The sequence below is a fragment of the Myotis yumanensis genome, unplaced genomic scaffold (assembly GCF_028538775.1).
Source record: "Myotis yumanensis isolate MYYU_CA2020_CCGP unplaced genomic scaffold, mMyoYum1.0.hap1 SCAF_1, whole genome shotgun sequence".
NCBI classification, from domain to species: Eukaryota; Metazoa; Chordata; class Mammalia; order Chiroptera; family Vespertilionidae; genus Myotis; species Myotis yumanensis.
Window position 1 is genome coordinate 175985499 of NW_027223752.1, and position 16572 is coordinate 176002070.

Below are 16572 nucleotides of genomic sequence, written 5' to 3' on the forward strand. Positions count from 1 at the left end.
CCAGTAGCGTTTTAAGATATGCTTCCTCTGTTCAAAGCTTAGTCTGGCTAAAAAGAAAAAAAAAACACATCAATTGAGCTATCAGCTATTAAAGTGCGTATACATGTTTTGGTGAATATATATAAATTTTAAATTTACGGGTAAAGAAACATTGCACCTGGCTCAGAGAGTGTTAGGCTCTTACAGAAACAGTCTTCTGAGCTCCACTAGAACGAAGCACACCTGTGGCATCTTGCCTCTCTGTGGCTGTTGCCACCCTCAGTGCTTGAGGACAGCGCCTTAAGAAAATCCTGTTCTTGACATCAGAACCCTTCAGTTAGCACCCGCAGTTAAGTGCCAGAGGATTTGTTATGTTTCCCATGAAGGTTTTAGACCTAATACCTGTTTAAACGTTTGTATATTTTCATTATTATCCCTTGAATAAACAGTGTCTGTTGTTTATATGGAAAATAGCCAACTAAAAATTACATTTTAGATTATTCTCAGGAAAAGACATTTCAGGAATTTTTTTATCAAAAACGTAACAATTTTTTTAAAAAATTGAATACTTTTAAAAGCTACCTTTATATTTTTGCGTAATCATTACAAAGACAAGTATCCAATCTATATGTTACGTATTTTGTGATTACATATCATATTTTTCTTTTAGGAAAGAAACATTTGAACAAACTATACATAATATTTTAGGAAATATTGGACTTAAAAGAGCAGCAGGGCATCCCTGGATTAACTGGAATTTCCTTCTATGGACATGTTCTTTCAGCCACTTGAGGGGATCACTCCTTGTTAGAGGACCTCCAGTCCAAGATTGAAGTCTAGGAATATCCTCTATGTTAAGACCAGACTTAACCAAATCTAACTTTAATTTAATTAAGCTTTAAATAATTTATCTCAAAAACATTCCAAAGTATTAGTTCAAATTGCACAATTAGTGACCCCAAATTGCACAATTCTCTACACAATTACACTATGTCTGGGTAATGTGAAGAAAAATAATTTGAGTAATAACAATAATAACATCAATACTAATAAAGGAAAGAGATGTGAAGAGAAGAGGACAGTCCTTACGCAAACACTTATATTTGGGACAGGGACAGGGACATCTATATTCTTGACCATATCCTCCAGGAGGCTTTCTGTGACATGCCGTTATTAGATGATGCCCGAGGCAGTGTTCACCCTGCTAGAGAAAGCAGCTGCTTTCCAGGTGTCCTTTCAGGCAGGAATAAACCTGGAGACGCTGAGCTTTTCCCATTCAGGTTGAACTTCATCTTTGGGTACAGGTTCAGTTGAAGAAACAAATTCATGGATGCTATGAAAAGAACTGGAGCTCAGATGATGTTGCAAGGCCTAACTAAAAAAACAGGCACCTCAGGGAGCTACTTCTTTCATATTTTTGTCCAGCCCCAGGGACTCAATTTATGTTGAAACATGCCTTCATTTTTTGGACAAATAACCATTTGCTCACCATCAGCCAGGCCCACTGAGACACAGTGGGAAGCAAAGTAGATATAATTCCTGCCTCTGTGGAGATGAAGCAGCCTAATGCAGAGGGTGAGCTATACCTGCACATGTATTTTATTTCTCCCACATGAAATTTTCTTTAAGTTTGAATTAATGAAAAGGACGATTTCACATAAAAATCTAAACTTCCAGTTTCTCTTGAAAAATTAAAGGCTGTATGCTCAGTAGCCCTAAGTTTATGCAAAGCTACAAAGGGCTGAATCCAAGTGGAGACTCAGCTCTTTAGACAGGCCTATGCTCTGCTTTACCACAGTCTCCATCGCTCCTTATTGTCTTCCTATTACCTTGATGCTTTGGGAAGCATGTGGAACTGTGACCCTTGGTTTATGGATTCTATGATTGCTCTTTCAGATAATTTCTGTTGCCTGTGTCATTTGGATAAATTTAAAACTGTATGACCCAGTGGTTGAGTGTCAACCTATGAATCAGGAAGTCACGGTTAGACTCCCGGTCAGGGCACATACCTATATTTCAGGCTCTAGGGGGCATATAATAGGCAGCCAATCAATGATTCTCTCTCATCATTAATGTTTCTAGCCCTCTCTCCCATTCCCTTCCTCTCTCTGAAATCAATAAAAGCATATTTTTTAAAAACTGATTGAGTTAGTAACTATTTTCACAAAATTCATCACTTCCACTTATTTTTATTTCTTGCTAAATATTTTCAACATCTAAGGAAAGATTATTTAAAGGCTCACATGAAAAATAACACAGAAAATTATCTTAAAGGCATGGAGTTGGCCATACTGTGCTTTCTGTAGAGCCCAGCTGGCCAAATTATTGAGGAAAAATAGTTGTTTTGCTTTAGAAAATAATTGGCAGGTGAGTTTGGAAGAACACGGTAGAATGATATTGCATGATTCCTTAAGTTTTCTAATTATTTTCAAACCCTAGATTTTCAGGAAAAAGAAAAAAAGTGACTGCTATAATTGCATTGAAATAAAATAGTACTTTTGGTCTCAAAAATATTTTGGAGATTAAAACATTAAATTCTCGTAAACACATAATAAATACAGCTACACTGAAATAAAAGATAGTTCATGAATTTGCTTTGGAATTAGATGTAGATTCTCAGATCGAAACATGCTAACTGAATAGCATCCAAATAAAGAATATAAGCAGTAAAGGCAAGGGAAGTAAGGAGATAACAAAGACAGATGGAAATAGAGGGATAATAAAGCCTGGGAAAGAAAAAAAAGAGTAGGAAAATTCATAAGCAAATTCAGGAGAAGAGGTCCTGCGGCCTCTACCACCATTGGTCGGCATCAGGGTCCTCTGTGCTCAGCTAGGATCCCTTCCCTCTTGTCCCACAGGATGTGGTGGTGGTGGGAGAGGAAAACTTCACCACCCCCTGCTACATTCAGCTGGATGCAGAAGCCTGCCACCTCCTCACAGAGAACCTCAGCACCTACACCTTGGTCGGGCAGTCCATCACCAAAGGGGCCGCCAAGCGCCTGAAGCTGGCCATCTTCGGGCCACTCTGCTGCTCCTCTCTAGAGTACAGCGTCCGAGTCTACTGTCTGGATGACACCCAAGATGCCCTGAAGGTAAGTGGCTCCTGCCTGACCTGCCCTCTTCACCTTCCCCCCAAAGGTTGGCTGCACACACCTAGAGTGTGTGTGTGTGTGTGTGTGTGTGTGTGTGCACGCGCGCACACGTGTGTGAACACAAGTGTTTGGCCTCAAAAGATGCAATTTTTTTAAAAAAAATGAGACATTTCTCTAAGACAAGGCTGATAAATGAGCTGTTTCCACTACATTGATCCCTCCCAAGGGCTACTTTTGTTTACCTTCCTTGATTTTCTTTAATGAAAAATTAAGAAGGGAGAATTTGACAAGGAGACTTGTGGCTGGTAAATAATCTGCCTCCATGTTTATCTCAGCTGTGTTCTTCCTATAAAAGGAATTGGCATAATTGCTCACACTATATGTTCCTCTTGTGTGCTACTGCATTTATATGCTTTCCCATTCTTTTTATGAGGACTGCAAGGGAGAGGGTTAGCATTTGACAACAGGCTGCTGCTTTGCAGAATAAATAAGCTTAGTACCTGGTGCCATTATTGCCATTCATTTGATCCCATTTGAAGCTGTAAGGGACATAGTAAGTGCCTTTGGAGAAGTTACAATCTAAAAGGAGGAATACAAGCAGCACGCCAAGGACTAGGAGACAAGTCAGAGTGTGATAAAGACCACAGATGAATGCAAAGTTCTGTGGAAGTTCAAGAGAGGGAGGCATCATATTATTTTAAGGAAATAGGAGAAGCTAACATTTTATATTGGCCCTAAAGAAAATATGGTTTGACCAGCAATAATGGGGAAAAAAACTATAAGATTTCTAGGTGAAGGGGACAGCATGAAGAAACGGAGGGGACACTGAATACAGATTCTACTGGTGCATAGTAGAATGACAGATGGGAGTTTTATTGGGTGAACCTTGACTGCCAGCTAGAGGAGTTGCGATTCAGTTTCTTGAGTTAATGGGACTTACTGGAGAAATTTAAACAGAAGAAAGACATGATTGGAAATAGATGTTAAAGTCTTAGTCTGATGTCAGTGGAAAGACAGAGTCAAGTTAAGAAGAAAAGCATGGAAGACCTGGGGTGATGACAGAGGCATGAGAAGAAGAGGATAGGTGTGGAAGGTCCTGTTCGAGTAGCTCTTGCAGGACCTGCTAACGAACACCGAATGCGTGGAGCAAGCCTGCCTCAAGTCACAGCAGCAAACCCAGGTGGTCAGCAGCAGCTCGGGGTGTGATATGGTGCCTTTGCTTTGGGGGTATTGAGTTCAAAATAGGAATTAGATATCAGGACAAAAAAGCCCACGGCATAGAAATATGGGTGTGGCTCTCTGAACAGAGTAAATCCTGAGATAGAGACTCAGGAACCAATTGTATATTGATAGTTGTCATTCATGGTGATAAAAAGTAATATCAAGGGAGAGTAGAGGGAGAAAATAATAAAAATAATAAACATTACTGAGAACTTGCTATGTGTTGGACAAGTTTCTAAATATTTTTTATTAACCCACATAATCTTCACAACAGCCCTATAAGATAGCATTATCCCATTTTTAAAAAAATATATTTTATTGAGTTTTTACAGAGAGCAAGGGAGAGGGATAGAGAGTTAGAAACATCGATGAGAGAGAAACATCGATCAGCTGCCTCCTGCACACCCCCTACTAGGGTGCTCGAAACCAAGGTACATGCCCTTGACCGGAATCGAACATGGGACCCTTCAGTCCGCAGGCTGCCGCTCTATCCACTGATCCAAACCGGTTAGGGCTCATTATCCCATTTTTAAAAAGTGCAATCCAAGGCACAGAAAGGTTAAGTAAGTCACTCTAGGTCACACAGCTATTGAGTGTAGAGTACAAGCCTCACTCCCAGGCCTCTGGCTGCAGTCTGGACTCTCCAATCCTAAAGTGGGTTTCTCAAAGGGCCACTTCCTTGTTTAAATGAGGCATGCAGCCTACAGGCCTCGAGTTTGACATGCTTGCCCTAGATAGTAGGGACCAAAGGGGAGCCCTGGCTTTGCAAGGGAGGATGAATGGAAGCTTTCAAAGGAGCTTCTGAAGGATGAGCACCCAGAGAAGGAAGATGAGAAGTGAAAGAAAAATGTGTCAAGTAAAGCAATTTTTCTGAAAAATCAGGGTATTTCCTTCCGGTGTTTCTATCCAGAGAGTATTTCTGGGTCATGAAGACTGAGTGTGGCTGGTTGGGTCCATGAAGAGAATGAGACAGTCAGTCACTGGATATATTTTTGATGGTTGAGCCTGTAGGAGTTTCTGATGTTGAATAAATGATGTGAACACACAGCTCAAGTGTAAAGCCTAAGGTTATTTCTTTTATATTCTTTGCAAATGTGATACTTCTAAGGCTCTGTCAGGATAGAAATCATCCTAGGCTTAAATTCTTCTTAGGGAAAAGTGTATTTGTAGAGGAGTCATGGGATCTGATTAAGGTGAATCTTTTTAAGGATTCCAAGAAAAATCGTTGCAGAAGATCTACATCATACTTGAACTATTTGATACACGTATTTTGTATTCACACACATAGTTCTTACACTCAGGCACTCTTGACCTTTCTTCCCAACAGACACACACAAATCCATGCAAACAAAATAATAGTCTGTAAGTAATTTTGATTATTTTAATTAGTGGTCAACACCAAGAAAGACTGATGCACAGGTTTAAGCCGTGAAAACAACCCAAGAGCAGTTTGTGTTGTGGTCAGTGCTTTCCAAGTAGACATCTATAAATTCTCAGCATCTGGGGATCCAGCACTTAGCCTGAAACAAACATGAATAATGGATAAGGCGTCTTATACCTCATGGCCTTTGAATAGTGCAGAAATGCCAAAATTCTAGTTACAGGTGAGCGGTCTAAGTTGAGTAACTTAACAAGGAGACAATTTGTTCAGCCACAACCAAACTGGAATTGGAAACTAGGGGCCGATAAACTCAGAAAAAGGCCCTTCATTACCTCAATTCTGCCTTTTTGGCACCCTGCCTGCCAGGGTTCCCCACCAGTCTCTCTACCATATCCCTAATTCTCTATTGTCTGCTATCCATAAACACTGTCTTTTGCAAATACCTCCTCCTTCTTTAGCCCGCCCACCACCCCCCCGCCCCACTTCTCACTTATGCTCCTCCTAAATCTGTAGTTCTCTATCCCACACACATAGGAGCCAGGTGGGGAGCTTTAAAAAAGATTTGCTCTGGGATCCCAACCCAAAAATTCTGATCTAATTGTCCTGGGTATTGGTTTTTGTTTGTACAGTATTTTTGTTTTCTGCACTTCCTGGATAATTCCATTGTGCAGCCAAGATTCGGAACTATTATCCAAAACACTTTCACAGATCTTTTTGGAACTTTAACCCTATTAAGGACAAACTTTCCTACATCCTCAAATCCTTCTCTCCCCCGTCCCTTTACCTGTTCACATTAACTGCAACATGACATTTCTCACAATCCCTACAGTCAGGACGACACCCTCTAACTTACCACAGGGCCAGGAGGGAAAAGTGCCAATACTTCTCACACCCCATGACCACTTCTGGGGCGTCGCTGTATTTCAGGGACTAGTTCTCTGTTCTTTTATTATTTCTTCTGTTACTCTGTTATTCATTACCCATTTTAGTTCCTTGGTGCAGAATACCCTTAATATATAGGATGGGGCAAAAGTAGGTTGTAATTTATAAGTAACAATGCAAGAGTAAACTCTGTGTTTCCCATACTCACAGCTGTAAACTTACTTCTGCCCCACCCTGTATATCCCCACGCTAGCAGTACCTGCCTTGTGTTGTTTTTTCTACCCATTTTATTCCCAGCATCCTCTCAAATTCAGTCACCACTTAATCACAGTTCCTTTGCCTAGATTTATTCTAGTAGCTTTTCACATCATCCCGTATTATCTATCCACCAGTGTAGACACACTCTAGATTTAATCCTCATTACAACCACACCCAGGTCTCCATTTATGAAGCTACTTCTTCCTGACCACAATCACATGACCTTCCAGCTCTTATACACAAGGTGCAAGCAACTTCCCTCTGTTCTTAAGGAAGAACCCCCTCAACCTTTTGCAGTCTCCTGGTCCACAAACCCTTATCTGCTCATAGCCATATCCACAGTGAACTCACTCCCACTCTGAAATGTCTTACCATCTGGAACTGCTGCAGGTTTTTCTCATTTGCATAGCTAAAGAGGACCTCCACCGAACGAGCCTTCAACTTCTACTTCCAGGATGTTGAGTTGCTCTAAAAATTCATAAATTGCTAATTGAGTCTATTGTAACCTCAAGATATCTGCCCTGAGCTATGTTTCCCCCTGATTCTCCACAATCTTTTCATTTATCATTCATATATATAGTTTAAAAAATATTTTATTGATTTTTTTTAAGAGAGAGAGGAAGGGAGAGGGACAGAGAGAGAGAAACATTGATGCCCCCTACCAGGGATCAAGTCCACAACCCGGACATGTGCCCCGATCAGGTATCAAACCGGCAACCTTTTGGTGCACAGTATGATGCCCAACCAACTGAGGCACACAGGCCAGACCTCATTTGTCCCTCCTTAACACATCAGATTTCACAGAGCACTTCTTCTAAGTCTCTCCTGCTCTCTCCAAGTCCCTGATTTTATCACAGCCCCTTTGTATTTCACAAAGACTTAACTCCTATTGAGCCACCCAAGGGATGCTCCCTCAGCCGCCACTGTCCTTCACCCTTGAAACCTTTCATTTCAGCCTCTCCGCACCTAGTCTGGGCTCTGATGAAAAGGAGCCCCGCTTCCTTGTTTGTGCTTTAATTCTCTCCTTCCTCTACCACCTGCACCGCCAGCACAGCAAATACTGCCCCAAAGTGGGTCTCCCCAGACTTGATATTTTCTTACGGTTATGGCTGTGCACTGGGGATTCTTTCTGAATTGCAGAAACCCTCACAGAATGCTGGGCTAGGGCAGAGTGGGGAGCCCAGTGGAGCTCTCTTTCTAAGGCTAAGGACCCCACCGTCCAGAGAGCTGTTAGGAGAAGATGGTGTCTGGAGCTGAACATGGCCAGAATACGAATTTCCACTTGTATTGTCCATGGGAATGGGGGTTGGAGGGACAAGACCACTGCATTAGTTTCAAGCAGCCCTGCTGCATTCTTTTATCTTCCCACCCACCGCTTGCACTTCAGCAGCTCTCATAACAATTTCCTTGAGTTTTGTTAAGCCTGAGGGCAAAAATGATCACCTGAAACTTAAAAGCTGCAATTTAGCAATTTGGAAGCACTGATGTAGAATTAGAATGCCGGCAGTGACTGCTGGAGGGAAAGGCAAGGCTGCTGGGAGACAAATGAATTCTTTCATACCCCTTTCACGTGGGTTGTTGTTTTTCCCTGCTCATATGCTCGAAGGAGCTGTGACAGCCATGTGCAAGTTGAGTTCCTGGAAAGAGATGAAGATGCTGAGAATCCTGAGAGTAGTTTAGAACCAATTCCATAGAGGTCACATCTATTGAAAAGGTGGTATTGGGTGTTATTACAGCTTTCCACCTTCCCTCCTGTTCAGGTGATTAAATTAAGGATATTGGTGTTTTTCATTTCATTATTTGCAAAGACTTAAATCCTAGTGATAATAAACCAGAAATTAATAGAGAACAAGGTTATATTTGCAATAAGTTTAAAAACACTCCAGGAGAAACATTCATCTACGTGGAAATAAGTAATTTCTGCCCCCCTTATCCTAATGGTATAATTTATGAGATTTTTTTTCTATGTTAATAAAGGGGTTTATGCTGAACTCTGAGGTTCAGAACCTAAAAGAGGAATTATTTGCATATGAGCTGGGCCGTCTGTGATGGTTACTGAATTTCTGGCAAATGTACATGCCTATGGACACAAAGAAATGTGTATTAATATAGGCTGGCTTTCTTCATGTAGTTATTTGCCATGAGAAGACTCTTCTTTGCATTGCTCCGTTTTTCACATGCCCTACATTAGGCTACAGCTTTGGTACAGTAACTCTGTGAAATATCATATTTTGGTTAAAAAAAATAGGAAAAAAATAAAAGAAATGCTGAAAATGAAAGAAAGTAGGAAATCCAGTTAAGGACTGTGCCATACTCAGTTTTGGGGGCTGAATGGATAGACGTCGGGGAGCCCGTAAAAGGTGTTATTGTTGTTCTGCCTCCGGGTGCCTTCCTCATTGGTGTCCTTCTGATGCCCCCTCTGTGACAAAACGTGACCCTACTGAACCTGGAGCACCTGTGGCCCTGTCTACCCCCCCCCCCCCGCCCCCGCAAGGCCAGCCCTCTACTGAATTAGCCCCATTAACCACATCTTTTCTTTCCATTTCCTCAAACAGCCTCAAAACTAACCTGATGTAATTTCAGGATCCTGGTCTCGGGAATTAAATGAATATATTCATACAGGTAACCCATATATTAGATAACATCAACAAAAAATGCCTTAAAGGTTACAAATGTGTTTTCCCTGCCGAGTGTGTGGAAGGATGTGGCGTGAAGGAAAGGGTGAGTCAGGCTGGCTGGCTTCATTGGTTCTGCCACTCTCAGCTCTGTGGCTCTGGTCATTGAACTTGACCACTTTGGACGGTCATTTGGTCGGCGTCAGGGACCCTTAGAAGATTCAAGGAGACCAAAGTCACTCAATTTCCTGGCACAAAATAGACACTTGATAATGGTAACTATCCTTAGGTGGGCAGTTCGATTATACTGGCGTTTTGAAGACAATGGTTCAATGAAAATATAACTCTAATTGCGATCTAATTGTGGGATGACTTCCAGGTTTGGTAGCAGGCTGGTGGGTCAGCCGTTCAGAGGCATGGATCATTTGGTGCCTCCAAATGTACTCACCTTTGTCATCCTCTCATGAGACTTGGCCCTGGCTCTCGCCCTAGCGTATATTCTAGAAATGACCTGCCATTTAGAATAAATGTTTTAAGAGACAGAGAAAAGAGGGATGATAAAATAGAAGTCGCGGTGGGCAGGCATCTCTTCAGTGCTCATATCAGGCAAAGATATCTACACACAGTGCTCAGACGCTGTGACGTGTCCCCTTACATGGCGCAGGGACCTGGCAGCGTTCTCCCCTAGAGCCTCCGGGAAAGAAGGCTGCCCCCCAACACCGTGGCTTTAGCTCAGTGGGAACCTGGGTCAGACTAACCTGCAGGAAGGAAGGTGATAAATGCGTGTTTTTCCAAGGCCCTAAGGGTATGGCAATTTCTTACTGAGGAAACAGAAAATTAATTCAGAAACTTAAAAATGACGTGCTGAGGGTGAAAAGAAACACAAGATGCCTTCAGAAATTCTAGAGCAGTGATGGCGAACCTATGACACGCGTGTCAGAGGTGACACGCGTGTCAGAGGTGACACGCGTGTCAGAGGTGACACGCGAACTCATTTTTTTGGTTGATTTTTCTTTGTTAAATGGCATTTAAATATATAAAATAAATATCAAAAATATAAGTCATTGTTTTACTATGGTTGCAAATATCAAAAAATTTCTATATGTGACACGGCACCAGAGTTAAGTTAAGGTTAGGGTTTTCAAAATGCTGACACGCCGAGCTCAAAAGGTTCGCCATCATTGTTCTAGAGCAACCTAAAAAGTCTTATTCCTGATACATAGACATGAGAATCGTCTTTCCTCAGAAGTAGGAGCAGAAGTGGACAAGTGACACGCCCACCTCCCTGAGTGCTACCCTTTGGCATTTTGCTGCACAAGCATCACAAGCCACCATGACCGAAACGGCTGGAAGTGGCAGCTTAAACCAAGCATCCGTGGTGGCGGCAGCTGTGGGAGCAGCAGGCAGAGTCCTGGAAACAGAGTGGCTTGCTGGGAAGTGTTTGCACGTGGTCACAGGAGCCCAGCCTTATTATTAGGGTGAGGTAGGGCAGAAAAACTCAGGGGGAGGGCAGAGCCCCCCAGCGTGAGCAGTGGGAGAGAGAGTAGCATGGCCAGGCCTGATGCCAGCAGCGGTGACGAGAGCCAGGTGGGGGAGGCCAGGCCGCTGACAGTCAGATGTCCCCGTGGCCAGCTCTGCAGACAGAGGCCTGAGGCCAGAGGAGGATGGGCATGTGGGGAGCTGAGAGCAGTGACCCTGGAAAGCTGGCGGGGAGCAGGAGGGAAGGATGGCGCCCTCTCTGGCCTCTGCTTTGGAAGAGTGCAGGCCCACAGCTGTGACAGCCACAGTGGTGCCAGCTTCACAGCAAAGACAGAAACCCCTCATCCTTGTATGACAAGGGCAGCTTTCAACACGGGATGGAAGCATGAATAGGAGCAAAGCAGGTTCCATAAAATCTGATGGGAGATGTGATTTTTTTAAAACACCAGTCAGCACAATCCTTGGAGGTTGATCTTTTGAGGTTTAACAGGCGTGGCATGCTGAACAAACGTTTGCCAGTTTGTTCTTTGTGCCCCCAGAGCTCTGTGTCCATATGGCAGAAGCATGGGGAAGGTGGGCACAGGTCTGGAACGGCCCACCTCGGCCCTTGGTGCTTGGTCCAGAGCCCTAGACCGGGTGTGGAGTGTGGGTTCCTCTCCAGGGAGCAGTACAGTCAGACCAAAACAGATCCCCCGGAGTGCCAGGCTGGCCGCGCTTTCATTCACTGCCCTTTGTGCTCCAACTCTGGGTGGTATTACTGGTGGTTTGCCCATAGGAGCTGCCTCCACCTGCTCAGGTCCTGGCGCTGTCCCCAGGCTCCCTGGCAGCACTGAATGCGGCTGATTCAGGGCTCTGTGTTTCCATCAAGTATAAAGAGTGTGCAGACGGATCTCATCCAGACAATACCGAGAAAGAAGCAAGGCACAACAAACAGCCTGGCTTTAACCTCCTCCAACCTTCTCTTGCAGACGAGATTTTAATGAGTTATGTGAGATTTAACCTTCAACATAGGCGTCTTCCTTTCTCTCCTGATAAGATTTCTAATAAGAAAGGGAAAGGAGTGGTAGGAGAGATGTGGGAGGGAAAACAAGACCCAGACATAGAAGGAAGCTAAAGGCCAGATGCGCAGAGGTAGGATGTTCATCTCTTGAGAAACTGGAAGCTAAGACAAGTGCCTCCAAGGGAGAGGAGGAGGCACAATTCAGAGCAGTGATGCTGATGCGAGACAGGAGGCAATTCCTGGCAGGGGGTGGTGGTCAGGGGATAAGTGTGAGCACACAGTGTGGAGGACAGAGCCAGGGCCCCAGCACCTCACAAGGTTTCTGGCATCAAGTCACTGCCCTGCGCTCAGGCAAAGTGGTCATGTTCTTAAGTACCGGCTTCATGAATCTCAGACTAAGCAGCTCTGTCGCCTGGGGCTCTCATGGGCACTCAGTGAGACTGACACTTACGGGAAACTGGCCGGGGCTGGGAAGGACCCGGAGGAGGAGGAAGAACAAGGGTGGCAGTGGAGCCCTAGCTGGTTTGGCTCAGTGGATAGAGTATCAGGCTGCGGACTGAAGGGTCCTGCATTCGATTCCAGTCCAGGGCACATGCCCGGGTTGTGGGCTTCATCCCCAGTGTGGGGCGTGCAGGAGGCAGCCAATCAATGATTCTCTCTCATCATTGATGTTTCTATCTCTCTCTCCCACTCCCTTCCTCTTTGAAATCAAGAAAAATATATTGAAATTTAAAAAAAGAGTGGCAGTGGAGGCGGATGCAGTCTAACCCAGGCAGAAATGCAGAGAGACGTTCTGGGTTAGGGGACCAGAGTGTTGGAGCTGTGGGGCTCCTCCTACGGGCCTTGCTCTGTCAGCCCCTAATGAGGGAAGAGCCTATCATCTCAGAGCCTGGGAGAGAGCGAGAGCGCTGGGTATAGGCCAGAAGGGCTCCCTTTGTCCGTCCAGCCTTTTATAACAGCTTGGATTTATTGTGGCTCTTAAGTGGCCCAGGCTAATGGCTGGACATGGATAATGTCTTGGTTTAATTGGTTATTGTGAAAGCTGCTTGTTTCTACTGAGGAATCTCTTGTCCCTGCTTTCCGTGCAATCCCTCATAGGTGCCCTGAATCAATACAGCCCTCCACCAGGGCCTGTGCTGGGCAGCCACTGTGCTGGGGACGCAGCCAGCTCACTGGATCGCTCAGGCTCCCATGGGAACCAAGCTCTGACACACAGGGGCCTGCTCCTGGTGACATTATACTGGGGGTTCTAGTGTGTGTTACTGTGAAGCGATGGGCTAGCAACACCTCTATTGATAACTGACCCCTGAGAGAGTCTTTTAAAAGTTAAGTTAGAGGGTGCAAATGGAGCTGACAAAGTCAGAAAGTGACCTCTCCCACAGAGGCAGAGCGAGCAGGTGAGAGCAACAGGTAGAGTCACCCAGAGCCAAGCAAGGCGCTGAGGTGGGGTGCTGCCATTAGGGACGACAACCTTGGCCAAGGAAGGTGGCATTGGTATTTCTGAGAATAAAGAGCCTGGATGATCCTGATTCCTATTACTGCATTTCTTTCCAAGGTCATGATATTTTTCTTAAGTCTTCCTAATCTTTTGACTTTAAATAGATTTTGTTCTGATTCTCCTTTAAGGAGTATGGGATATCCTAATGGTTGGGATCCAAAGGCAGCCTGTGTTGGAGCTGAGCACTCTATGCTGGGGTTACATATTTATCTGTCAGTCTCCCGACCACGATCCCTGAGCGGCTTGAGGCAGAGACGCACCGGGACTTACTTGTCTGTGTGCCCCAGAGCCTGGCATGGTTCCTGGCAGAGCATGAGGCTTTGTTGAAGTTGAATGAACGTGCCCAGGAAGATAAAGGAAAGGAAAGCACTGAACTGTGACACTATATCTTACTGATTCAGACAACTGTTACTTTAATGTTCTCTTACTTATCTGTGTCATATGTATAATAACCAAAATTTCATGCAGAAGGAATTTCGGAAATCAAGCTTTTTGAAATACGAGTTACAGTACTTTAAGTGGGATCGGCTATAAAATATCTGAAATTATAACACTTAAACCATAACAATATGGAGTAAAAGCCTGATTAGCCCATCAAGGGGGCTTGCTTCTTCTGTCTTCCGACTCAGCCATATATGGGATTTACTGTCTGTGGCAAGTCATCTCCAACTCATGTATGGTTTTAGGTTATTTTAGTTGTCAAGGAGTTGTTTTATTTATTAATTATAATATCTTTAATTTCCACTTTAATATATTTAATTTGTGCTTTAGTTATCGTCTTTTCCTTTATTTTGTTGTTTCCTTGAGGTTGAACATCCTGAGTGTGATGATACCAGTTGTTACTTTTTAGGGGGGGGAAAACAACACATACACACACACACACACACACACACACATACACACACATACACACACACATTTAATTTCAGTTTTGTAGGAATCCTTTTAACTGAGTCATTTACACCTGGGCTGATTTCTCCCAAAGGTATGAGTGAAAGAACAGCTGACTAAGCCAGCAATCTCCAAAATGGCGTTTGCACACCCCAGGGGGAAAAACAGCATAAATTATCTGTGTTTGCCTTTGTTTGTGCTTTTATAATATACTAGAGGCCTGATGCACGAAATTTGTGCAAAGGCCTCGGCCCTCACAGTCCCGGCTTTGTCTGGAAGGACGTCTGTAAGGTCGTTCGGCTGTCCGGTCTAATTAGCATATTATGCTTTTATTAGTATAGATTAACATGTTGATGCTAATATAGGTATATGATTTATAAATAAACATACCGCTCAAAAAATGCATGCTCAGGATTTTGGGCTGATAGGCATAGGCAATCACATATGTTTAGAGACCTCTGCTCTGAGCATGGATGCTCTAAGCATGATGGGCAGTCTATCGTTCACCAGGGTTCACATCCAAATGAAGGGGAGAAAAGGCAGGTTCCTCCAGCTTTGGGCAGCAGTATAGTGTCATTCCTGGTTGGTGGAGAGATGGAGAGCTTAGGAATATGGAAAGTGTGTGTTTCCTGGTCTCGTTGTCTAAAATGGCACTTTCTTTATAGCATAGGGAATATAGTCAACACTAGTTTAATAACTATGTATGGTGCCAGGAAGGTACTAGACTTATGGGGGGGAGGGAGAATCCCTTTGTAAATTATATAAATGTCTAGCCACTATGCTATACACCTGAAACTAATATAATATTCAATATCAACTGTCACTTTTTAAAAAGAAGTAACTACAAAAATTAAATTAAAAAATGTAATAAAATGGCACTTTACTTGGGACTTTCTCTCCAAAAAGGACTCAAGCTGGCCCAGTCCTTTTCCCTGCTAAGAACTCTTTACCATGACTGGAGGTCAATGCCAAAGCCAAGGACTGAGTCTTGGGCTGATACCAACCCAGACTTTGTGCTTAAAACGTGGCATTAGATTTCTTGACTTCAAGGTCATGGCCAATAGGCAATTTAGGGTGTTTTTTTTTTCAATTGTCCTCCTTGCCAAGAAAACTGACAATGCTCTCTATATCCTCTGCAATCTATGTTGATTGTAGGAATGGAGTGTGGATTATACATTGTTGGGTACAATTACCTCCCGGAATACAATGCATCTTTTTTCAGACATCCCAGGGAGATAATTTGGACATAATGAAGATCTATAGTAATCAGATAATTACTATCGATTGCTCTTTAGACGTCTTGATGAGGTAATTAGGGTCTACTGGAAAGAAGCTAGAACTGATTGATTGGCATGACTGTAATCTCAAAGATTTCTAATTATGTTTCTTTTCTTCTAATGGCTTATAAACAAACATCATTTTAGCTTTAGAATTTGTCAGGTGCCAGGTTCACCGGGAACATCAGCTTTCTCTATTATGCTAACTAGACACTGAGCATGAACATGATCAACATAAGCTCATTATACTTGGCTGCTGAAGCAAAAGAAACTGCAATTAACCCTCCCTTTTCTTATGTGTCTTCATTTCCACATGGCCAGCTTCTTATCCAGAATGGAGTGTGAAGTGCTGTAGGAGGAGGTCCAAGAGGAGCATGTGGTTCTGGGCTGGGTGGATCTGTGCAGCTACTGGGGTCCCTCGGAGCCTGCCGAGCTGCAGGCACAGCAGAGCCAGGACACCATGACACAACATATGTGTCCGGGTGACAACTGACTGGTTGGGGACTGGCTGACTGCTCAGGCTCCTGTCACAAGTAATAGCTACTCATCAGCTAGAGAAGTTGAATAACCTCAGCGTCAATACTCTCAAGCAGCTGGACCATGCTGGTCTTTCCGTCAATGTGCTATTGCCTCATCTCTTCCATTAGACACTAATTAGGGGAGTCCCAGTCTGAGACCATTTCAGACCCAGTCTGAAATCCTAACATTTCCTACGCCTTACAGGACCTCTCAGCAGCTTGTCTTGTTTAGAATAGTGGCCTGGCTCAGAGAGGATGGATGCTGAGAACCGCTAAAGAAGCAGCTTAAAATGAGCTGTCTACGTCTAATCAATGATGTTGGTGAGCCCTGCACTTACTGGACTGCAGTCTGGTTCCATAGTGACAATTCTCCTCTGTGACCCATGTGTGCTTGGTATCCTGGTAGGGGCCCAATACATGTGTGTGAAACGGCCTCTGTTATTGAACCCCATGTTTTCTATTGAAATCTCACCAAAGAAGA

At 43.7% G+C, this 16572-nt stretch overlaps 1 protein-coding gene across 2 annotated transcripts in view; it reads left to right on the forward strand.

Annotated features, from left to right (window-relative positions):
* The window catches only part of UNC5C (unc-5 netrin receptor C), a 372291-nt gene that overhangs the window by 337223 nt on the left and 18496 nt on the right, over positions 1 to 16572 (forward strand). For both annotated transcript variants that reach the window (XM_070392470.1, XM_070392479.1), the window contains one exon: positions 2838 to 3071. In XM_070392470.1, the coding sequence (XP_070248571.1) occupies positions 2838 to 3071 (234 nt within the window). The remainder of the gene's footprint in view (positions 1 to 2837; positions 3072 to 16572) is intronic.